General features: G+C 40.6%; 1 protein-coding gene across 3 annotated transcripts in view; it reads right to left on the reverse strand.

The window, feature by feature from the left end:
• Positions 1–24,248, reverse strand: part of abcc8 (ATP-binding cassette, sub-family C (CFTR/MRP), member 8) — a 53,070-nt gene extending 28,822 nt beyond the window's left edge. For 2 of the 3 annotated variants that reach the window (XM_068722477.1, XM_068722475.1), the window contains exons 1-13: positions 23,799–24,248; positions 20,663–20,828; positions 17,773–17,914; positions 17,308–17,429; positions 15,803–15,969; positions 13,630–13,872; positions 10,467–10,655; positions 8,876–9,040; positions 8,630–8,785; positions 6,367–6,501; positions 3,419–3,581; positions 2,356–2,396; positions 1,754–1,899 (exon numbers count right to left, since the gene is read on the reverse strand). In XM_068722477.1, coding sequence (XP_068578578.1) covers positions 1,754–1,899; positions 2,356–2,396; positions 3,419–3,581; positions 6,367–6,501; positions 8,630–8,785; positions 8,876–9,040; positions 10,467–10,655; positions 13,630–13,872; positions 15,803–15,969; positions 17,308–17,429; positions 17,773–17,914; positions 20,663–20,828; positions 23,799–23,819 — 1,856 coding nt within the window. In that variant the 5' untranslated portion in view covers positions 23,820–24,248. The remainder of the gene's footprint in view (positions 1–1,753; positions 1,900–2,355; positions 2,397–3,418; positions 3,582–6,366; positions 6,502–8,629; positions 8,786–8,875; positions 9,041–10,466; positions 10,656–13,629; positions 13,873–15,802; positions 15,970–17,307; positions 17,430–17,772; positions 17,915–20,662; positions 20,829–23,798) is intronic. The other variant, XM_068722476.1, reaches the window with a different exon arrangement.
• Positions 24,249–24,465: the final 217 nt, after the last annotated feature.

Below are 24,465 nucleotides of genomic sequence, written 5' to 3' on the forward strand. Positions count from 1 at the left end.
CTAGTATAGCAGACAGGCACAAGCAATATTGACTTTGAATGAACTCACTTACATTCATGCAAAGATAACAGCATCCCTACTGTTTACTGTCATATTTCATTCAGTGAAACAAAACGGAAAATGATTGGAAAGAGGTTCACTAGCAACAAGCTTTCACTTTCTCTCCCTGTCATGCACACTCACGTATCTCTACATCTCAAATCACTTATCTTCTACTTCACTACCTAAATGAGAACAAATGCTTCCCTGATAAAGGCCATTTAAATCTAATTACTAAATCTGTGCTAAATGTCCCAGCTGACACTGGGACTAATGTCCTTCAGTTAATTCATCTATGTATCCATATGTCTCATAGATAAAGACATTCAGTGTAGAGTAGAGAAGTACTGGTAACATGCCACAGTTAGAGACACTGCAGCAGCAACACCAATGTGAGAAGCGTCATCAACAGCAAGGTTAAATGAGAATGGCACCTGAAAAATGTAAAGTTTCCACAGGAAGATTGACTGATGCTATTATTCAGCACTAAATCTAAAGAGATTTATTTAAAGTTGCACAATGACTTTGTATTCACCATATTAGTTTATTAGCTTTTTTTTCTACAAAGAAACATTCTCTTATGTTGAGATGTGAAGATAAACTGAATCTAAACTGTTATTTTTTTTTATCCCTAGTGTTTGACAAAGTGCGTCAGATCACACAGCCCCTAAAAATAGACATCTCAAATCTCGCAGGCAGCTTCCACATTCAAAAAAGAAAAGACACTCTAGTTAAAATAAGGTGCTTACACCAGCACAGCTATTTCAGCTGGCCTCCTAAAGGCCCATATAGAAAACGCGTGATCCCAGTTTCATCATCCCCACTCATTACACTCCTGCCCTGTGATCACTTTCAGTACGTAATGCTGGAGATAATGCGATTTAAACTGACACGCTCTCATTGCCTATACAGTCTCAAGGAAAAGAGTTCAGCTTCATTGACTTTATGACACGTCCTTAGAGGACAGTAAATCATCTTTATCTCCGCCAGGAGAATCATGCGATCGCTCGAGTGTATGCGTGTGTGTGGGTGTGTGTGCGTGAGTGAGTACCTCTGTCTAATCTCGCATTCTGCTGCAGCAAACTGGTTGGTCAGTTATGGCTGCATGCTCAAGGAACTCTTGTGGTTGCGGTGACTCACACTTCCTCAAAACACCTTTTATTTAATTACTTTTTTGTTTAATTAGACTGCCTGCTGAAAATTACATATTTTTGTCGCATTTCACCGTCTAATTATATTTGGAAAGTGAGTACCTAAATTCTTTTCCACATGTACACTCGTAGCTCAGGTGAAATGTTTTCCCTTCAATACTGATCTTATAATTATCCCATAGTAGAGTACATAGAACAAGTGTTGCTTTTTCTGAACCTTTAAGAGAGATGAGAGTTTATTTTAGAAGATTACTTCTGTGGTGTGCTGCATCCATCATTCTCAAGTGCTCTTACTTTATTGTAAGCTATTGTCAAGACATCTTGTGCAGTTTGGCACTCCTCTCTGCAGTTATAGTCAAGGAAGGTTTATCTGTTTAGTGTCAGTGTTTCTGTTTCTGTTTCAACTACTTCCGCAAACATTCATTCAAAATCAAACGAGATTTCCTAGTTTATCTTGAGATCATGAAACTGTATTTTTGTTAATTTATGTAAAAGAAAATCTGCATTAGGATGATAAATCTGACGTTGCTTTCTACTGTGACAATTATATTCTAGTTTCTCACCTAACAAGAGCCTTCACGGTGGAGCGCACCACGCTGGAGAGCAGGAAGAGGGGGGTGACCAGGATGTGAAAGAGGGACAGAGAGGCAAAGGCCACAGCTGGAGAAAGATCAGCGTCCTTGGAGATGTGAACATGAACCACAAACGTCTGCAGGATGAGAGGAAGGACAAAATGGCTGAGGTTAGTCTCAGCAGCATGGATTTAGATCCTTAAACCCTTGAACTGCTCGACTGGCTGATAGACACTAAAGGTCTGTTCAAGGTGAAACCCCAGCAAAGAAAAACAGAAGTTATTCAGCATCAAGTTGCTGTTGAACTTGAATTGTCCTATGAAAAGTCTGAGGAGCTTGATAGAATCAAAGAAGAATCACTTGTCTTCGTCTGTTGTGTATAATCATCCCTCTACCTGGTATCTGTCGGTCTTTTCTTATTTGTCACCACTCAAGTCTACAACCATGAAAGACTTCTATAAATAAAGGCATGATTTAGTGTCAGAGAGCCCCCCGCTGTCCCTTTGAAATGTCACTGGACACTGTCTCTGCTCTGTCATTCACACAGGGGGAAGTCAACAGGAATTAATGACAGAGCTAGAATTCAAACTCACCGTCAATACAGCTGCAATCGGAATAGCTGCATTCATGAAAACTGAAAGCAGAAAAGAAACAAACAGGAGAATGACCGAGATTTAACCCAGTGAAAATAAACAATGTAAAGTAGAGAATAACTAGTTTTCTATGGCCTGCCTACATTTTCACTAAATAGGCAGTAATTTGTCCATGTCAGCTCACAGATATTCTCTTAAATATTACTTGGTTACATTTAGGATGAATCCTTGACTTTATCCATGACTTTATAGAAACTTTTTTGAAACCAATTAGACAGACTCACAAATAAGCGACTCATTTGTTGCGTTAGATCAGCAGTCTGCAAGTGCATACTGGGTAATCACAACATCCTGTGTAGGGACATCTGCTGCACGTAATCCCCTTTTTTTTACTGCCCATTATATTCTGTGACCCACCGTTGTCAACTATGCAATAAATTTTAAAAAAAGTCATGAAATATTATCTAAAAAAGATAAAAACAAGGTTGTTACTGCAGTGACAGAGTAGTCTCAGCTTTGCATTAATGGTGATTCAATCTTGGTTTCTATTACTGTCATAAAATTGTTCTGTTCCATTACTCTCTGTTGTCAGGGAGGAAATTATGATCGCTCACTCCTCTTCACTATGCAATCATTGATTTTAGATTTCAACACAGTCTATTACAGGACTGGAGCCGTGCAGACTGCAGCCACTGTTCACCTGGAAAGTAAGACAGAAATCTGTAGAAAACAAATATCTATCATATTGTGCAGTGATTTCTTCGGTACTGTAAATGGGGAATGATTGGAAGTACAATAATCCATGTTAGCCATGCCTCAAACATTAATTACCTTTACATCCAGTTATTTTTATACGTATGTGTTGAATTTTAGATGTTGACTGGAAATTGTGGGGTTGAGTAAAGGTGGAACTACAATAGAAACACAATAATCAAGTAAAAAGTGATACACTGCAAAGCCTTGTGCCTCCCTGTAATTTTTTTTTTCTGAGGAAGAAACATTTCACTTTTTGCACACATATTTCATAAGCTCAAATGTAAGAGAACAGAGCAAAGTGCTTTACTAGATATGGATGTGTAAAGAGCGAAGGCCTGCAGACTGGTGAGCTCTTTGCGTCTGGTCCCCTCCACGCTGTCACAGAAGATGTGTTCCCAGGCGTACAGCTTCAGCAGCTTGATGCCTCGCAGCAGCTCGTTGGTCTTCTTTAGACGTTCACTGGAGTATTCCTGCAAGTGGAAAAGGGAGACTTTTATTAAACAGCCGTAATGGTTCATCTAGAGCAGGGGTCGGCAACCTTTGTGACATGGAGAGCCAGTTTGAAATTTTCTTCTCATCTAGTGTGCCATTATCAACAATAACGCAAGGTTAAATTATGACACAAAATACAAAAACATTTCCAATATACCTGGAATTTTATTCTATCCATAGAGCACATCTCAAAACAATAACAGTATATCTGTATTCTTAACAAAATAGCCACATCAACATTTCAAAGACATGAACAAACAGCTACACATTTAAACTAAAACTAAGTGTAGGCTGAGGCAAAATCAAATGATCAGATGCCTACCAGACAGTCAGTGTGATCCCTGGCCCTGCTTTGCTTGACTGAGCTCTGTGATCTGGGGCTTGTAGTTAGTTACTTTGAGATGCAAACATACCTCAGAGTGCTCCGTTGTTAACCGACTGCGGGTGGGGCTGAGCACATGTGTGAGAACACCTGCTGACTTCTAGCTGACGTGGGAATGTCCTTTATTCGTGACTTGATCGTTTCTTTATTTGGCAAGCTTTCAAAAAGAGCATCTGACTAACTGAAAACGGAGTAATGTGGATGTACTCTCAATGTGGATGTACTCTCAGAGTACATCCACACTACTCCGTTTTCGTTTGGAAACGCATATGTTTTGCTACGGTTACACTGAGCGTCCACACCACGCCGGCGTTTTCAAGCACCGTAAACGGATAAGTTTAGAAACGATCCCGTAGCCGGATAACTTTGAAAACTCCGGGTAGCGTATTCGTGTGGACGGACGGAAACGCATACGTTTGGAAACGATGACGTAGACACCCGCGATCGACTACCAGGTTAATTTAACGCGGACAACTGATTACAGGCATTGCTGACCTTGTTGTCTTTACTAGCAGCTGTTGTCCAGTTAAAGTCTGCATGAGGAAATAGCTGTTATTGTAGCGATCAGTGAGCGGCGTGAGAGAGAGAGATCAGTGAGCGGGGAGAGAGAGAGAGAGAGAGAGAGAGAGAGAGAGAGAGAGAGAGAGAGAGAGAGAGAGAGAGAGAGAGAGAGAGAGAGAGAGAGAGAGAGATCAGTGAGCGGAGAGAGGGAGAGAGAGACCCGCAGGGCTGTACGAAGACAGCGGACAGCGCGCTTGGTCATTCACTTTGATCTGAAATTCGCGCGCCTGCAACCTAACTGACCAATGGCCACACTCCAACATCAAATGCACGCAGTGGTGTCCTCCGGGTCCTAGTGCCGACTCGTAAAGAAGCAGGACACAGTCACACATACAGGCAGTCAAACGCTCACAGACACAGAGGCAGATACTTTTATTTTGAAAACGGGACAGATAAAGTGAGGATCGTATTAACACCGAGGTGCCAGCGTGCCAGTGTTTATGCCGCGGCGTGCCACCCGTGGCACGCGTGCCAAAGGTTGCCGACCCCTGATCTAGAGGACGACATGAGCGTAATCACCTCTCCTGGGGTGACCGTGACTAAGTGCAGGGCCGCCTTTCAATCAGAGGGTCGGCAGTTCGATCCCCGAACCTGCTCTGCTAGTGTCATGTCAATGTGTCCTTGAGCAAGACTCTTAACCCCAAAATTGGTTCCGTAGCTGCGTCTACGGTGTGTAGATAGATACTGAATTGTAAGTCGCTTTGGATAAAAGCATCTGCTAAATGACTGTAATGTACATCTCTGGGTTCAATCCCAACACAAACATCTGAGCCATCTAAGCAAGTGTTTTTCCCTGGTATAAAGCCATGCTCTATCAAGGGCTGTAGGAAACAGTATCATTACATATAGTTGCTTTGCAGCAGTTGGAAGCAGCAGAAAGGCGTTTAGTTTACTTTCTCCGTGATGCACTGGAATGATTTGTTTATAAAATTCACTTGATTTCAACATATTATACCAAAACAAACAGTCTGAAGCTACACTAGCAGCTCTGTGAGGCCTTAATGCTCATTGCAAAGTAAACCAAAGACAAACTGAAGTTTTGACCTGATGACGATGCAAGATGAAAAGTCAGGGGAAAATTGACAAAGACCTTGTAAGTCTGCAGCAAATTGTATGGCATTCCATCTAATAGAGATTTCACTCTGAACAACAAATGTTAACCTCATGGTGGTACTAAATGAAAAGTCGGGGATCACCTAAATGATTTCCTCCTCGGGGGTTGTTGAGACATTCCTCTAAAAAACAAATTGAATTCAGTTCAGTTTTATATGTATTGCCCAATGTCACAAATATCCCTTAGAGGGCTTTATAATCTGAACAGAATATGTCCTTTACCCTCGCATCGAATAAGGAAAAACTCAATCCCCCCCCAAAAAAAGCTGAAAATCCCATAAGAAACCTCAGGGAGAGTAACTGAGGAGGGATCTCTCTTCCAGGATGGGCAGAACTTCAATAGATGTCGTGTGAACAGAATGAACAACGTAGTGAAGTTACAACATATGACAGAAATCATACATGTAATGAAAGCATTAACAGCAGTAGTAGCACCAATAATATCAGATATAATAATAGAAACATTATTACTACTAATAATAACAGCAGCAGTGGATATAATAGAATGATGATGATAATAAAAGCTTTAATAATAGCATCTTATATTATTGAGACATTTCAGTCTGGACCGAAGTGGTGGACTGACCACTTAACCGCCTGCCCGACCAAAAGACATCGCCATCCACAACTGCTAGCACTGCTAAAAATAAATCATAATAGTCACATACAATGCTGTATCTCTGTAGAAGAACAATATAAATCCTCACCAGGGTGCTCTTTTGTGTATGGGACAGCTTGGTGGCCACAAAGTACTGTACAGGAGCTAACACAGCGATGACGGTCGCTCCAATCAAGGCACTGATTCCCAAGAGGTAGTAGAGCAGAATCACTCCCACAACAATCTGAGAGAAGAAAGAACATATAATTCAACCTTTAATTGATTAATAAGAAAACTTATTATCACATTGCACCACTTTGTGAGAAGCATAATATCATACACGCAAGAATATGTCAAGCAAGTGACATACAGTTTAAAAAAACATTTTTGATAACAACAGCCTTTGTAGAGACATCATTATTTAACTGGATGTATACAATGTGCATGTTTACAAGTGAAGGAACATGCAAAGCTTCACATCAAAGCTTCACATCTCTATACACAACTAGAGTTAATTTACACAACTCTTTATGCATCAATCAGTAAATTGAACAATGAATAAGAATTCAAAATTAAATATTGATGAAAGCTTTTTTTCATTTTCCACATATAGTATCTCTCGCTCTCTCTCGGTTTACATGATGTTTCCACCTGTCCTTGGCTCCTTTCCAGCCAACCCACTGTCTTTGGCATCACACTGAGCACATGCCGGATTCAGGAATCCCCAGGAGACACAGAACCAGATGGAGATGGATGTGACATTTCACATTCGCACACCCCCTTCTTCATCTGTCACATGATGATGTTTTGCTCACTGGCTCGGCTTACTGGGACAATTGATGGAATTGAGTCCTTTTTTACAGTGGTTGCCTTCTGTACGAGTCTGTAACCATGGCAATGCAAATGGTAATGTTCAGTTGTGAAGCACCAACCCCCACACGGTTTCTGTCAGCTTCTCACATGAATCCCACCTGATTTAACTGTGAGATGTAAAAAGCGTCACGCTGCTTAAGGTATCACACAGTGTTATTATTGCCTCGTTTTTGCCGCTTTGCTGTATATATAAAGTTATCATTATTATCATCATTGCCTCTAATTCAACAGACCACTGGGATATTAAACAAATAGAAATAAATTTGAGCAAAAGAGTTGGTGACTAATTCCAGGAATCTGGTATTGTGCATGCTGGCTCACTGGCGTGGCTTACTGGGACAATTGATGGAATTGAGCCATTGAAAACAAAATCTGTTTGTTGGTCAAATCGTCTGCAGTGACAAATACATTTCTTTTATGGGTTCCAAATCAGCAGATCACATTTGATAAATTATGCCAACATTGAATTTCAATGTATTACGTTTTGTATACTATGAATAATATGAATAACATGCAACTGATTGTGTTTGTAAGTCTAAATCATCCACATGTCCCTCTCTAAATGACAATGAAATGAAATGATTGTGTTCTTTAAAGTCTTGTGGTCATCGGTATTTAAAAGACGTCAAATCCTCGTATATTCTCAGTCATCTTTGCCACAGCTATGATTGTTGTGACAGCTATTTATGGTTTCCCAGAGCTTTGATTTCCCTGCACCTCCCCTGGCATGGAGTGTCAATAAATCAACACGCGGCAGCAGCGGGTAAATACAAATGTAACAATTTGTGTAACTGTATTTCTGTTTCTATTTTTTTCCATTTGTATAAAATGAGAGAGGCCAGAGGGAAAAAAGAAACAGCAGGTAAATATGACAAGAAAATATCTTGAATAGAATGGTAACCAAATAGTTGCTGAAATTGTATTTTTATGATTTACCATTATGTTTGTATCCAACTCTACTTTCTCCTGAGGACTTAATAGTATATGAATAACAACATTGATTATACAGTACTGGGTCCTGACTTACACAATCCATTTATAGCACAGCATTACAAAGAATGAAGTGGAATTGACTGCTCACATTCACAATGAATCTTTTCTAACTCCCATAGGGGCTATAACACCTGACGCTCCTCTCAGACTTCACATCTCTGTATACAATCCTTTATTTCCCACATGATTGTAAAGAGAGCTTTGCCCTACATCAGCCTGATGAGAAAAGACAACGCACGGCATGATGAAGAAATGTAGTGTGGCAAACACAATTTAAACGTTAACACAAATACAACAGTGCAATAATACACAATAAACAACGAAAGAGAAATGCAATAACGGACAGGCAGCTTAATGGCAAAAATTAAAATTACACAATGTATTGTGACGCAATGTACAACTTGATTCATAGTTGTGTGTTAAGGGATTGTGGAGTAGCTGTGGACCTTACGAATGTAGCAAGTAAGAAGTTATTACTTAATAAAGTAGAAAAACATGTTTCCTACCTGTACTGGCATGGCCCACAAGTTAGGACAGAGGAAGAAGAACCACATGAGCTGGTTGGTATCAATGGCAACCAGGTTACAGATCTGAGCAACAGTTAACTCGCCCATGGACATGTTGGAGGTGCACAGCCGCGTGATCTTGTTGTAGATTTTTGTCTGGGGAGAAGACAACCGCATTCACATCCATGTGGACAAACAGTAGAACCTCCATAATCTGTCATATGTTACATGGAATACTTCCTGTACCTGTATGGCCCCGCGCAGGTTGATGCCTGTTTCAATGGCCACATAGTAGGAGGCCTGGAGAAAGGTCCTCTGCAGGAGCAGGGCAATGAAGAGCAGCACAGCCAGCACATATGCATTCTCTAGAAACTCCCTGGAGGATATGAAATAGATTCCCAGCAACCTCATCTGGAAACACGGACAGGTAGAGAGAGGGGGAGATAGACATATCGACCAGTTTAGACAGGCATGGGCCTCAACAAGGTCAATCACACAAGCTGATCTGTACAGGATTGGATTCAGCTCTGTCAGTGATGACTTTCAACTAATATTGTTCCTGCTAGTCGCTTCAAAAGTCGAGGGTTACCATATCTATTTAAAATGTATCATTTCGATTTCACAGCAGGCTACAACGTTGCATATGACACTCCATCAAAATGAAATGAAGAGGAGCCGTCAGAGTGTATCGCACAGCAGATACAGTATGTGTGGTTTGAGATGGAAACCAAATAAGAGTCCGGCTCAGCTACCAGAGATGGATACGGCATCTCCCTCAAAGACAAATTAATTCTGCATCAGGTAGAGAGCATTCACTGAGGAGGAACTACAAATTATTGATTAGAAATGTGGCTCCACTCCACATCCAATCATCCTTGACATTTATCTGCCTTCTTTCTCATCTCACTGCCAATAACACATTTCTGACCTATATAAGTCCCAGAAACGCTGTCCTGCTACAGTCATTGGCTCTATGTCACTATTTCACAAACAAGCCTATTTTCAGTCCTCTCTCCAAAATGACACACAGTCGAGAGGATTTACTTTGAGTGCATGGCAATTTTTTGTAACCATTTCAAATTAACTTTTGATATTCCACTGGCTTGTTTTGGAGGTCACTTTCAAACTAATAATCGAAGAGTTGTTCTTACAGAAGGATGCCTGAGTGTAATTTAAGAAACCGAGACAGCTCCACCAGCAATAGGTCTCATTAATATTTAATGAGAATTAAATTAATAGAGAACAGGTGGGAGAGAGGGCATCATCAAACTGTAACAGTGACCTTTAAGAAGTAAAAGGAAGCCTTGTGATGTGTCTGTCATGTCTGCTGATGCTGTGTTTGTCTGTTTCTGAGTTCTTAAGCTCTTAATATATTATAACTAAGGATCACTTTTTCCCAAACTGTGCTGCTCATTTATTAAGTATGTAATGTTAGTTAACAATACGTTTTTTAATGGAGATGTAAAAAAAAAAAAAACAGCAGCAGAGGAGAACATTTTTTAACTGACATTCGTTGAAAGAGAATGAAACAAAGATGAAACCAGGTTGTTGCATTTTCTGACAAACAAAAACTGAACAAAAATAATTTGTGCAATGATCGTGTAAAAATTCTGGGTGTAATTTGGCAGCACACACATGTACAAAAAAAATGTACATTTTACCTCTCTATCACACTCAAAGTTAACTTATTAGCTCTGGAGCTTATGACCGTATCCCGCAGCCTTCTTCAGGGAACGGACCATATTACGCATTTTATCACAAATCACAAGTTTCATTAGGTTAGGTTAGGTTAGGTTGCGTTACTATTGTGTGCATGGCAGTATGGTTGACACCTCACCGGCTGCTGAATGGTGCGGTTGTCCTTGCTGATGTGGTGGACGATGCCGGAGATGCAGAGAGGGCCGGCGAAGCCCAGCAAGTCGGCCAGGAAGCGGAATGTGATGCTGAGAATGAGAGGTCTGCCGTATGCTTTCCTCAAGGCCTGCCAGATCATCTTTGGGCCCTGGGGAGTTGTGCTCTGAGGCCTCTGAGGGAAGATAAAAAGAAAGGGGGTCAGAGTAGGAAATATATCAGCATGCTAAGTAAATATGATTAGGGAAATGAACAGCATTCAGAGAATGTCATTAGCTGAATACAGCTTATCGGCAGTAACAGGATAACAATTCTGTCTACATTACTTTAAAGGATTTGGATTATTAAAATCAAAATCCCACATATAAATCACCATCTATCAGAACATCCATGTTGTTTCATCAGTGCAAATTGGTTTGTTATTTCTTTGCACCAAACAATATACACAGCCATTTCTCTGTGGAGCTGTGCTGGTAGCACAACAAGAGAAAAAGCAGCAAGGTTAGACAATACAGCCTGCTAGAAAGTTATTGCTTGAACATAAAAGCTGACACCATTAACTCAAGAGTCGCTCCCCCACTGCAACAGAAACCTGGAAAAATTAGGTCAAATTCGGGGCTCCCATACTGCACGGTGCTGCTACATCATGGGATGTGATGATTAATGGTGATTTTCACAGTGGAGCTCAGCCAGTCATGTTGAACTGCTCTTAAACTGATGATGCTAGAAAACCCTGACAGTGATGCAGAGGATGAGAATTAAACAGCAGGTCAAAACAGGCAGAGGGTTTTCAAAAGAAAATCCTACATCATTAAAAATCAAATTGAATAGATTTTTTGAAAGCAGACTGGAAGAGCTTCTGATCTTAATTAGTATAGATTTATAAGGTTAACAATATATTAACTTCCCAACAAGACAACATCTTGGTTCAGTTAGTTAGCAATAATCAGAGGAAAACATCTGGACTGTCACGGTGCAGTAAACACTCCCAGAACATTTTGTGTGTGTTTGTGTGCATCTCTGCAAGCTTGACATATTCATTCACATAACTGTGAAAACAGACGTGACTGATAACATGTGTCTCTATCTTTCCATATTCATGAATCTCAGCCTTCACACAGACCCTGTGTCACTGTGCACGTCACACACACAAATAAACACTCACACATCCTTTCTTTCTACCTTGGGTTCAAAGGAGAAGGAAGGAGGACGTTTCTTCTCACACATGCAGAGTGATTCTAGCTTCCCATGAAGCGCAGTGCTTTCAGCTCACAGGGGTCGAGATGTCGCCTCGTTCACAGTAGAATGGGAATGATCCGCCGCCTCTGGGTTCTCCTCTAAATGCCCCACCCCCACCACCTCTCCACTGGGATCTCTCAATCTCTCTCATCCTTTGCTTCTAACGGAGTAAAGGGGGTTGTGTTCACATCGGACGCATATGCAGCAGTGACGAATCTCTGTGACCTTCTAAACACTGGAAAACAATGACCTGTACAGGAGGCCCCTCACCTCTGACCGCTGACACTTGCGCAAAAAGTGAGAAAGAGAGGAAAGAAGGAGAAATGATATGTAACGCAAAAGAAAGGAGGAAGTGAAAATGTGTCAATATTTCAATTTATAGGAGGAAGTGCTGTTTGATTTTCAAAATGCCAGCTATTACATTTTGGAACAACACTCTTCATTTATAAGTTGGTTGCATATGAGGATAAACTCAGTGAACAAAACCGTTTAAGCCTTTTTCAGTGTGTTGCATTGCACCATTTTTGTCGAAAGTGACTTTGTTCCATGTCATCAAACCAGCAAATCCTTGTTGTTGTATTGAACAGCATTCATCCACCCACCCACTTTCTATACCAGCTTAAAGTCATAGGGTGCACAAGTATTCCAGCATGCAATGGATGAGAGCCAACGGTACTCCGAAGAAAAGAGAGTCTAGCACATGTTACAGTTTACTAAATCTGCATGTCTTTTGACTACAAGACGAAACCCACAAAGTTGCATGGACAAGATAACAACTATTACACTGAAAAACCCCAAGCCGGTATCTAATATTCTGTCTAATATGCTGTCTAAAGGTAGACAGCGGAAGAACCACATTCAATTTTGTGATGTGAAACTGTATTTTTCAAAATAAAAGAAGAAAGAATAAGCTTGAGAATAAGCTTGAGCCTGTGTGCATGTTTAAAGGCAGAGTGACGTTTCAGTGTTTATACTGTTGACTAATCATCTCTGTGACGTGAATATAGTTTGATGGTCCCAGATCAGCCAGGGATGAGTCATCACAGGACAGAGATCAACGTCTTTAATGAGAACAGCTGTATTAAAAAAAAAGAAACCCGATATCTTGTAGGATTCCCAGATCCCTTCATGCATGCATGACTAACAGACAGCAATTCAACATAACAAATACAAGATTTATTAAGACAGTAAACTAACAAATGTGCTCAAAGTGGGTCCATAAAGAGACAAAAAAGCTGCACTCTAAGCTCTTACATAAATAATTACATCCGTATTCGTGACTGTGGGAGATCCAAGTTGATTCCTTGATGAATCACCACATTCAGAAAGATATAGCAGTTTTCTCCTATTTTGTGATCTGGTTTGCCAATTATGTTTGCTTAAAATAAGACAATAACCTTTCAAATGCAGACATTTGCTGTGTTATTTGCGTAAAAATACCATTTCACTTCTGACAAAAGCCAGAAGTCATGGGGGAAACAGCCTAACATTATCACTCACTTTTTTCAGATTTCCTTCCCAAAATATCTTCTGTTACTTTCAATTGCCATCTGCACCAGTGCTTGATACATCCGTGTTTATTTATTCAGCACCAATGACGCAAGAAGTGATGCTTTTGATTTCCACTACATCAGTTTCAAGACTTCAGATCTAAAATCAAACACATCTCCCACAAAATTCTGCAGAAAATGTCAAATATTGGGAACTATTTCAGAAAAAAGAGCGTCCCTCCAATCTCTTTGAAAATGCACATGGTAGAAAATGGCACAGCATTAACTCATGTAACATTTACTTACGTGATACTCCAACGGTCAATGGGCCGAGTTGATTCCAGCACTAGGCGGCAATCCCATGTTTTCCACAAAGGAGTAAAGATTAACAACACTGAACCAGTCAGTCGGTGCACTAACCTTCTGGTCTTCGAAGGCCTTCCGTAGCTTTATGTAGTTGGTGAGGGCTCTCATGGCGATGGGCAGTTTGCCGATGACTTTGAGGTCAATGGGTCGTCTGTGAGCGGCGGTAATGAAGGTGTTCATCCACCAGTAGGTGGCTTTGGACAACAGGTTGACGAAGGGTTGCAGGAAACGAACACCCAGGTCCTGGAGGTCCTCGGGGGGCTTCACCTCTGTGGGGTCGGAGTAGCACATGTAGCGCTGTGATAACAAGGAGAGAAAGACAAGTTTGATTTATTATTGGACTATCGAGGGTGAATATAAAAACATGCAGCTGCTGATTAGACATTGATTAGATAATAATGATAATTTCCTCAATACTCTACATATTAGAGTTACAACACAACAGATATGACAGTTTAAAACACTCTTAAAACATTTTCATCTGTTCTACTTTCGCAACCGTTAGACTGAACTGAATAAAAGAAATAGAAAATAATAGAAGTGATGCACTAAAAGGTAGCCTCACAATATAATATGAAAACAGTGAAACAGAGTCAAAGCATGTTTTTAAGCTTTATGGAAACTAGGTCAGTGACTGGCAGATGAAATACAGAATCCAAACACTGGTTACTATTTATAAACACAAACACAAATCACATTATTTCATTATACTGCAGGTTTCATAATATTCTGTTTTCATGATGTTGTTTTATCAGTCAAGACAAGAATAATATTCACCAACTGTGTTTTGCAAATTCATGTCTTGTTAGATATTAATTAGTTGAATTTGATTCAACAATCGGAAGGATTGGAGTGGGGTGACCGTGGCTAAGTGGAGAGCAGGGCTGTCTTTCAATCAGAGGGTCAGAGATTCGATCCCCGGCTCCTGCTCCACTAGTCTCATGTCAATGTGTCCTTGAGCAAGACACTTAACCCCAAAAATTGCTCCTGTAGCTGTGCCTACGGTATATAGATAGATACTGAATTGTAAGTTGCTTTGGATAAAAGTGTCTGCTAAATGACTGTAATAATGTAATGAAGGACTAGCAGTTTTTGGTGATGGAAGCCAATCAAACAGTCAAAAAAAGGATTATTGAAAATGTGATGATTGAAAATCACTTAATAATCAGTCAGAAACATTTAATCATAAAAATGTAAATAGAAAGCAAAAACATATTTTTTACTGTACAACTGAATTCCTATAAAAGAGCTTATTTAAAACATACTGACAAATGCGGCTAAAACACAGCTATGATCCAGAAAGATACTACAACAAATGGATAATGCTGAGAGTGTGCTTCAACAGACTGAGTGCAGAGCATGATGGGAGAATCCCTTTCTTTGTTCTCTGTTCACACCAGGGAGTCCGATTCAATAAGAGATCTGTGCTTAGTGCAGAGGTTAACAGACACAAACACACTCTAAAATGTCCAGAGGAAAATGTGTGCACCAGTTTGACATTTTCTTCATTGTGTTCAAAAAGGGTTGGATGACTGAAAATGTCAAAAAGCGATGACCATAATCGACTTGTTGTGCAATGCATACAATACAGCCAGACAAATGATAAATGACTCACAAGAAGTTCATGAACATACAGATCCAGTTTAGTGTGGCACCAGACTAGAACATCTTTAATTAAACCTCATACTAGTCAGATGGCAGCGGCTCTTATTGTCGGTTTCATTAAGCTGAAAGGATCTGGCCTTAAACTATAATCTCGATTGTTTCATTTGTCCTTGCTTTGATGATGATTCTAGGTGTGTTTTATTTTTGTTGCGTTTTTCATGAGAAGTTTGTGCTTTTGTTCCTCTAAAAATGTTTTTAGCCATGCCAGCAGCACAGCTTTAGGAATGGCAATGTCCGGCTGTTGGTCAGCCAGTCGGTTCACCACTTTGATTCATCTGAAATATCTCAACAATTTGATGGATTACAGTGGAATTTTGTATAGACATTTATGGCCCTCACAGGATGAAGCCAAATGACTTTAGTGATCCACTGACCTTTCATCCGGCACCACCATGAAGTTTAGTTTTTCAAAAACAAACAGGCAGCATCATTGCATCTAAACTATTTTCATCCCAACCTAGACAGCTTTACTGATCAATGACCACTGGAGTCAGTGAATGGAGCTAAAAATAGGCCACAATCCGCTGGCTACATACATACAAGACATCACACACAGACTTACCCTTCCCATGATCACATTGATCTCCACAGCTAGTAGGAGTCCATACAGCAGCACCAGCAGTCCGGTGATGCAGAAGCGTAGCTGCCTGGGGCCGATGCCGTGCTCAGTGTACTTGGCAAACTTGATAGTCTTCATGATGAAGGCCAGCACCCAGTAAATCAGCAGGGCTGAGGAGATTTAGCAGGGATCAGAAAAAGACAGCAAATCACTGGGCGAGCCAAAATGACCGGTTATATTAGAGCGGGAGTTGTGTTTTGTTTGTTGTTTGTCTGAAACTAGATTTGTTGGATTTGTAGAAAAAAGCAATATGTAGGTGTGCTTTGTCAACCTAGTCACATTATATGACTAGTCCAAAAAAAATAAATAAATAAATAAATAAATAAATATATATATATATATATATATATATATATATATATATATATATATATATATATATATATATATATATATATAGCCATGGCTCAATGTTTTCTACTTCTTTCGTCCACCCTGGTCTTCTGCGTTTCCTCCTCTCGGCAAATGCCAACAGCAACACATCACCAATGTGTGTTTAAGAGCTGCAAGATCAACATCTTTCATCCACTAAATAGCAAGTCAGTCAATTGTCTTTACTCCATGAAGATCTTTGATCTTTGATAAGGGAGATTCATTTCTGTTCATGCAATGGTGAACCCAGCACTGCTCCACCACTTTCCTTAAGAGACTGACTGCGATATAGAGATTGAAAAGTCGAAGGTGGCTGATCGACTTGATGAGAGTGGCTAGTAAGGTATTGTGAGCTGAACACTGAAGTTAATGGTGCATGAGGAGGAGAAGAACAGTCGAAGAGAAGCACACAGAGTGATCATTATAGAAGCAAAAGATGGGACCAAAACTAATGGACTAAGGTGAAGAGTAATATTGACATGAAATAAAGTTAATTGATGTATTTCAAATGGGTGACATGCTGATCAATGAAGAGATATATCACTCGTTGACAGCTGACCAAGAATACAGTGTATGTCTTACTGTATCTCTTGTTTAACATTAAAATAACTATGTTGTTGCTATGGGGATATCGTATTATGGTGAATTAATTATCACAGGTCGTAAAGGGAAATGAAAATAATAACAAGAAAAAATATATTCTTGTTAAAAACACAGAAAACTGTAAATCTTTCACCAAAGTAAATTGAAGTATGAAAAGGGATAATTAATAACTACCAGAACAATTAGACTAGATGATATTGTCCTCATTCATTTCCCAGTCCTATCTGAATGTAATGACCTATTCATCAGTAAATGGTTGCACTGACTCAGTTTATAATTATATCATCTTGAAGAGCTCGTGCAGTTTGAATCTGCTGTTGTTCTGACACCAAGAAGTAAACAACATAAAAAGGGTCAGTTTGATATTATTTGAGAACAGAGAAAAGGTTTACTGTGCTCAGTAAACCTTTCCTCTGTAATTTAAGGCAGATGAGAAAGAAAACAAAGGATAGCTGAATTTAAGAATACTGTACCTAATAGTAGTTTGGGGAAGTTGGAGGTCTCGATGTTATGATAGTAGATAATAGAGGTGATACCAGCCATGAAGGCCAGACCTGCAGGCATGTACAAGTGAAGATGGGGGGATTCGCTGAACCTGCAAATGAAAACCAGATAGAGGAAGAAAAAGCACAAAATGATTTTCACTAATGTGAAAGGCTGTCAGCACAGCACAGGCGCAGAAAAGCCTGGTGAAGAGTTGAGCAGAGCTCTTCTATTCACTTCAGCAACAATCACTGTAGTTACCTGCCTCCAGTCTGCAGAAAAACTGTTGCTGAGTTTGTGAGTTTGAGGTGAGTAAATTAGTAAATAATAATAATAATTGGAATAATTATTGCTAAAAGCGAATAGCCACATCATCAGAGCCGAATGTTCATGACAAAAACATCACTTACACTTGCAGGTTAGAATGGTTATTTAGAAAAATTTGTCAAACATACCCATCGGAGACAATGCCCTCTGCAATCTCACAGACGAGGATGAAGAGCAGGACAAAGGTGAGGAGCCAGCGCAGGTTGTGACCAGGAAAGTGAAGCCAGGTGCTGTGGTGGATGTGGACCTTTGAACTCTGGCTGCCCCAGCCTCAAACACGAGACAGCAAATAAAGTGTCACTTTAAATACACAGCCAGAGACAGAGAAATAAAAGACGGACACCAGCAGACAGTCAGAAAATGTAAAGATAGATTAAAATGACAAAAGTTGTTTTTTCTTAGCTGTATATGTGCACTCAATAACAGTCTTTAAATAGTGCTTTATACTCCCAGTGGAACCTTGAACATCATGAGCTGCATAACAAAGTGTTCTCATACTAACAGCGAAGCTGAATGAAAAGTACACTAAAAGGAAAGGTCTGCTGGGGGTAATGACTACCAGTTAAGTTTTCAGAGTTCAGGAAACTTGTATTATTATCACATTCAGTACATCGTTCGATGTTTGGCACATAAGAAAGTTAGAGTTGCCAGATGGCTGCTGGCCTAAAACCCTAAAGTAAATTACTGTAGCTGTACTTTATTACTGTACTTTATTACTGTAGCTTGTGTCTCCAGCTTCTTTGTCCTTAGTCATTAACTTGATGATGTTTGTCTCAACTGAGACTACAATATAACAATGATTCAGTCATCAAAGTGCAATTCATTAATGCGAGTCACTGCTGTCCTAAAACACATCTCTGATGACCAGATTATGTTAATGAGTCCTCTGTTGTTGGCACCTTAGCTGTTGGACTGTTTATCTCTCTGAGAAGTGTTGGCACAAGCTAGCACTCACAAATACAAACACGCACACGCACACACACACACACACACACACACACACACGCACACGCACACGCACACACACACACACACACACACACACACACACACACACACACACACAGCATTCCAATGTTGTGCTTTACATCAGGGACATTTTCTAAGATATAAAACAAAATCTCTTTAAGTAATTATGTTTTTGATTATAATTTACATGGACTTATTCATATGCGATTAGTCGATCAACAGAAAAATAAATCATCAACTATGTTGATAATCAACTGTTTCAGTTGTTTCTCTCTCTCTCTCTCTCTGAGGTATAATAATCCTCCTCTGTGAAGGCTGGTCTTATAAAGGTGTTGGGGTGCAATTATATCCACAGCATTCCCTGACTTTGGTAACTTTGAGGTGACTGTAACTGATGAGTCAGCACTCTAAAGAGCAACACACTACAGTACAAATAGCTGCAGGGCAGAACGCAGCGCAGAATACAGTTTTTAAAGGTGGACAGAAACCCCCAAGGCTTTTCTTTGATGACAAAGTTGTTAGTGATAGCCGTATTGCTCAAGGTGACAGGGCAGAGCGATAAATCACTGCAGCTATCAGTTCCAAGACAGGTTCTCTTGGGGACAACAGACTCACAGGCCTATTAGTGGCTGTTTTTGCCTCTCCGCCTTTGGTCGGCTAATTAGCATAATTCTGTTGTTGTTGTTTTTTTCTCCTGTTAAAGAAGGAACATGTTTTTAAAAATGAGAAACCAAACATTCATGGGGGCAACTTCAACTGATTTTTTTTTTTTAAAAAGACTAATAGTTTACAGCCATACTAGCAGACAATGCTAACATGCTGACAGTTAGCAGGTGCATGATGTTTACCATGTTCACCATCTTAGCTTTGTGTGTAAGCATGCTAACATTTGCTATATAATGATGGGGAAGTCATTAGTTTAGCAGATCTTTGGTATTCGCTACTGCTGGCTGGCTGAGGGCTACCAAACTGAATTTTGTTGTATTGCTACAATGGCAATAAAAACCTCTTTATCTTTATCTTTGTAAAATTTACATTTTAATTGATGACAGCATGAAAAGTAAAGGAATCTCCAAATTTGTCACAATTTAGGCTGATGAAAATATGAATGTTAAAAGACTTCTAAAAAAAAAAAAAAGAGTTCTAATAATGGTGACAGAAACGACACTGAAAGCTGAAGTATCAGAGAATACCTTACTACAAAAACATATAAACATGAAAATAAACACAAATTTAGAAATGTGATAATATATGGAAGCATGTATGCATGCAGCACAAAGACACATTGGAATGAACTGGGAGTGTAATGTGTCACTGAGGAAGACATTGTCTCTGTGTGTTAGATATAATCCGATAGGTTGCATATCCAGTGAACAACAGGAACACAGAGCCAAACCAGTTGTTTGAAGCGTCAATATTTTGTCACATAGTGGACACAGACACACTGACATGAGAAGGAAGACTATCAAGCCGGTGCATGTGGGACTGTGTGCGGCGACGCAGAGCTGTTACACACCAATAATGACACTAATAGAATGGTCAGGAGCAAAGGAGGTGTAACCTAATGCCAGCATTATGGCATCTGCTTCGTCTGTGCATTCATCAGGGGAGTCACATTTGCTTGCAGCTCAAGAAATATGTCCTTACCTCCTTCTACCATAGAGAGACTTGTATTTCTGACCTTGGCTATGGGACAGCCAACACCCAGAGAGGGTGTTTTAACTCAGGGAATGAAAGTGTGTGAAAAGTGTTTCATTAGACTTTACACAAAAATAAGCACTTGATAGTTCACTCATCACATGTAAAAGTGAGCTAAGTGATAGAGCAAGAACTGAGAGAGACATATAGAGAGCATGTTGAAGCTCATCAATCTTTGTGTCATCTATGTGTGTGTGTGTGTGTGTGTGTGTGTGTGTGTGTGTATGTGTGTATGTGTGTGTGTGTGTGTGTGAGAGAGAGAGAGAGAGAGAGAGTGTGCTGGGTGTGTGTGGTCTGTGCAGGGGGAGGTGATGTGAAAAGCTGAGGATCTCACCTCCCAGCGACACTCACCGATGAAGAGGATGGGGAAGGTGATGAAGAGGAGGAAGACATGTGGCACCACATTGAGGGCATCCAGGAAACAGCCGTTATTCAGAACCCCCCTGTCCACGTTATAAGCCGCCGAGTTATTCTCGTTCCCACAGAACGCCAAGGACATGGTGGAACCGGGACTCTGCTGGGAACCGGCCCGAGGAAGAGGAGGAGGAGGAGGAGGAGGAGGAGGAGGAGGAGGAAGGGAGGACCAGAGACAGCGGAGAGACAGAGATTTTAAATAAAGACTCTCAGAGCATGACGTCCTTTCAAAGGGAACACTGTTGGCTTCCTCAGCAGATAATTCCCAAAGTGACCTCCTTCCTGCTCCCTCTTAAATGCAGCTCCCAAATATCGGCTCCGATGAAAGAGAGGAGACAGAAGGAGAGACGGAAGGAGGGAGATGAGGGTCAGAAGGAGTCACAGTTTAGTGCAGCAGCAGCAGCTCTCTCTCCTTTTCCGCAGACTAAGCTGCTTTCCCGGCCATGCTGGTAAGAAACATCTGCATCCCGTCTGCCTGCAGTCTTCGGACATCCTCTAAAACTGAAGCTTGACGCTGCAAAGCTCCACTAGAATGCATTCAGACATGCACACACACACACGCACGCACACCCAGCGAGAGCAGCGGTGGCATTCTGCAGTGCACCTGCTATTCTTGTCTCTATGCAAACCAGAGCTCAAAGTCGACCTTGGAAGACAAGAGCAGAGGGGGGAAGACTGTGCAGGCGAGCTGGAGGACTGAGCTACAGAGCCACTGAAGGTAGGGGGGAGCCGTGAATGATGAAGAGGAAGAGAGAGAGAGAGAGAGAGAGAGAGAGAGAGAGAGAGAGAGAGAGGAGCAAGGAGAGGGGTACAGCTGCTGTGTGAGCAGTCCAATCGTTGTACATGAGGTACGTGTGAAGCATGAGCAAGCGCTCTAATCTAAATCCCAACACCACGTTTTAAGTGATTACATAACTCTACCCCTCAGTCATTTATTACTTTAGTTCACATTATATCTTCAAGAGCACTAAACAAGAAAGGGCACAGCCATGACTAAATACATATGCCACATACATAAAAAATTTTAATTAATGAATTCCTGGGACGGATGCATTGTGCGTCCAGTCCTGCAGGAAGAGATCTCGCTGCAGCCAATGGCTGCTGACCTGCTCAGAGGGATCAGCAAAAAGCCACATGGGATCAGATTGTGATAATCCATTATATCCACGGGGACAGACTAATGGCCATTTCTTACTGGTTAAAGTGATTTATGTTTTCACACCATGGCAACCTTCACATAACAACAGGAAGATAAGCTTGAATGTAATGAGCAGTTTACATGAGTGTTTACACACAAAGATATGTGCTGAGGTACATTCAGGTCACCAATAAAAGGTAATGTAGTTCTTAAGTTGCTATCTTGTTGTGCCTGCAGTACCATTAACTAGATGGAGACCCAGATTCATAAAAGCAATACAAGAATTAAAAAAATGTGTGCTCTTGATGGGGACCCACTGGAAAGAGAAGTTTAGTTTTTTTGTCAACCATTTAAATGTCTGACTTCATTCTGCATTAGATGTAGTTGTCCATTAAATGTCCCTGAAAGACAAACTGCTTTCATAGTTCTTGACATATAATGTGAAGCAGCATATCTACTGCATTTTTTCCTCAAAATGATGACTGGGGATACTTTTTACTTTTCCATTACCGTGCACTGTAATTCTAGTAGCATTGAAGATATAAAGCACAGCATAAATGCATGTGGTGATCGCTTTATATTTAATCTAGGCAGAATGAAAAGGTGTCGATAGAATGGCTGCAATAGTGGCAAATCTGAAATGATCTTCATGTTTGGAAAAATGCTAATTTAAATGCTGGTTTGTTGGTGTGAATGTTGCCAAATGTCTTTGCAAGCTGTTCTCGATGGAGTTTGCAAACCTGCAGACAGTATAAAATAGAAATCTGACTGTTCTGAGTGAAAAGAAAAGAAAATATGCAGTTCTGATATACATTGACGGACAATTAAGTCAAGGAGAGGGGTATTTTCACAAACAACTGTTATTTGTTAATTGAAATGGCACAGCATAGCACAGACTAGATGGCATGTCAGCAGGAGTTTCACCAACTAAATGAGAATTGATTTAATCTTGGAATTGATATGTCAGCATCGATGCCTCAATTAAAGATACGAGTTTTTATCATGCACTGTGTCTGTATTATTATCCTTTTTTTTTTTACAGCTGGGAAAACTGGCTGAGCTACAGTTCTGTGGTGGCCTACATCAGAGATAAGAACTCTCCATCACTAGATTGCCTGGGGAGAGCTGAAGCTTCAGTGTGTGTAGAAAGTACAAGAATTAGTAGAAGAGCAGCGGCCATTCAGATACCCTCAGAGAGAAAATAAAAAGGTTATAGCTGGGGGGCTGACAGCAAAGATAAAAAACAATGCATTCCTAAAATAATTAAATATCAGAACAGCCCCAAATATTAACTCTGCCATTGTCTTTGTTACAGAACCACGATACAGACAGATACCAACTAAATATAACATGCTATATGTGTTATGCTCTGTGATGCTTGTATCTAAAGTGGGGGTAAGAGGTGAATGATGAACCATGCTTTGATCTATATTTCTATCTTGTAGGTCCCTCTAGCTCACTCAAATTTGAAGAATGACAGAAAAAGATGGAGGGGGGGGTTGTCCTCCAACTCATCTTTTAGAAAATGTTCTCCATCTGGATGTGACAAGTGTGAACCACACTGTAACAGCCCAGCCACAAAAACCAACACATCCAGTATTTCACACTCTCCCATATTTCGCCTCTAGTAATGAATACATCCCAGTATGGGATGATGTGTTATTCCCTTACAGCAAACACATGGATTCTTCAACTAACTGTGATGACTAACACAGTATGATAAGCTGGCCCTTCTGTAAAATGATGGATGCAATGTAAACACGGAGGTCCCATTGGCCTATGTGTAATTGAGAAATATTTCATGTCAACAATGCAAACACCATTCAATAATATATGCTGTGCATGTGCAATAAATGCTAACAAAGCAGTGCAGCCTGCTATTCAAAGTGTGAGAATCGATCAATGAGACCAGGTAACACAACCACCAGCACTTACCGGTTTATATCGTGAGATCATTGTGTCACTGGCGTTTTTCCCCGACTCACAAAACACTCTGCAATACCGTCACATCCGTCGCTTGGACGTGAAATAAAGAAAACAGGTAAAAAAAAAATTAAAAAATCTCCCAAATTACTGTCTCTCATATGTTCAGAGTGCGGCCGACGTCCTGCTGTCCCACTGTGTGTGTGAGCGTTCAACCGCAGGCGGCGGTTTATTAAGAGTGGAGGCAAGTAGCTGTCCACGGTGCTGAACCCGGGTACCGAGGAGGAGGAAGAGGAGGAGCAGGAGAAGGAAGGAGGCAGATCCTCCACCCAAGGCCACCTTTGGTCTCTGTTATGAACCGTCGACTCGCGGGTTTACAGGAACAGTTGGCGCTCAACCAAACGCGCCACAGCGGTCGATGCGACGCTGAAACTCGCAGCAGACAAGAGTCACGTATGTCATCACGGGAGTGGATGACTGAACGGAGCGCTTATGTAACAGTGAAGTGGGATGCTGCACAGCGATGCAGCACACATACAACGTTACATGGTGTCTCTCTCGGCTTTAGTGGTTTTTATTTTTTATTTTAGATAACCTAAACTGTACATTTACCGCAATCTACTGTTGTAAATTAATTTTAAAATCTTAAGTAAGCCTATCTAATGGTATTCAGCCATAT

This window comes from Cebidichthys violaceus, unplaced genomic scaffold, assembly GCF_023349555.1.
Source record: "Cebidichthys violaceus isolate CVI_PGR_0920_01 unplaced genomic scaffold, fCebVio1.0.p SCAF_3, whole genome shotgun sequence".
Taxonomy (NCBI): domain Eukaryota; kingdom Metazoa; phylum Chordata; class Actinopteri; order Perciformes; family Stichaeidae; genus Cebidichthys; species Cebidichthys violaceus.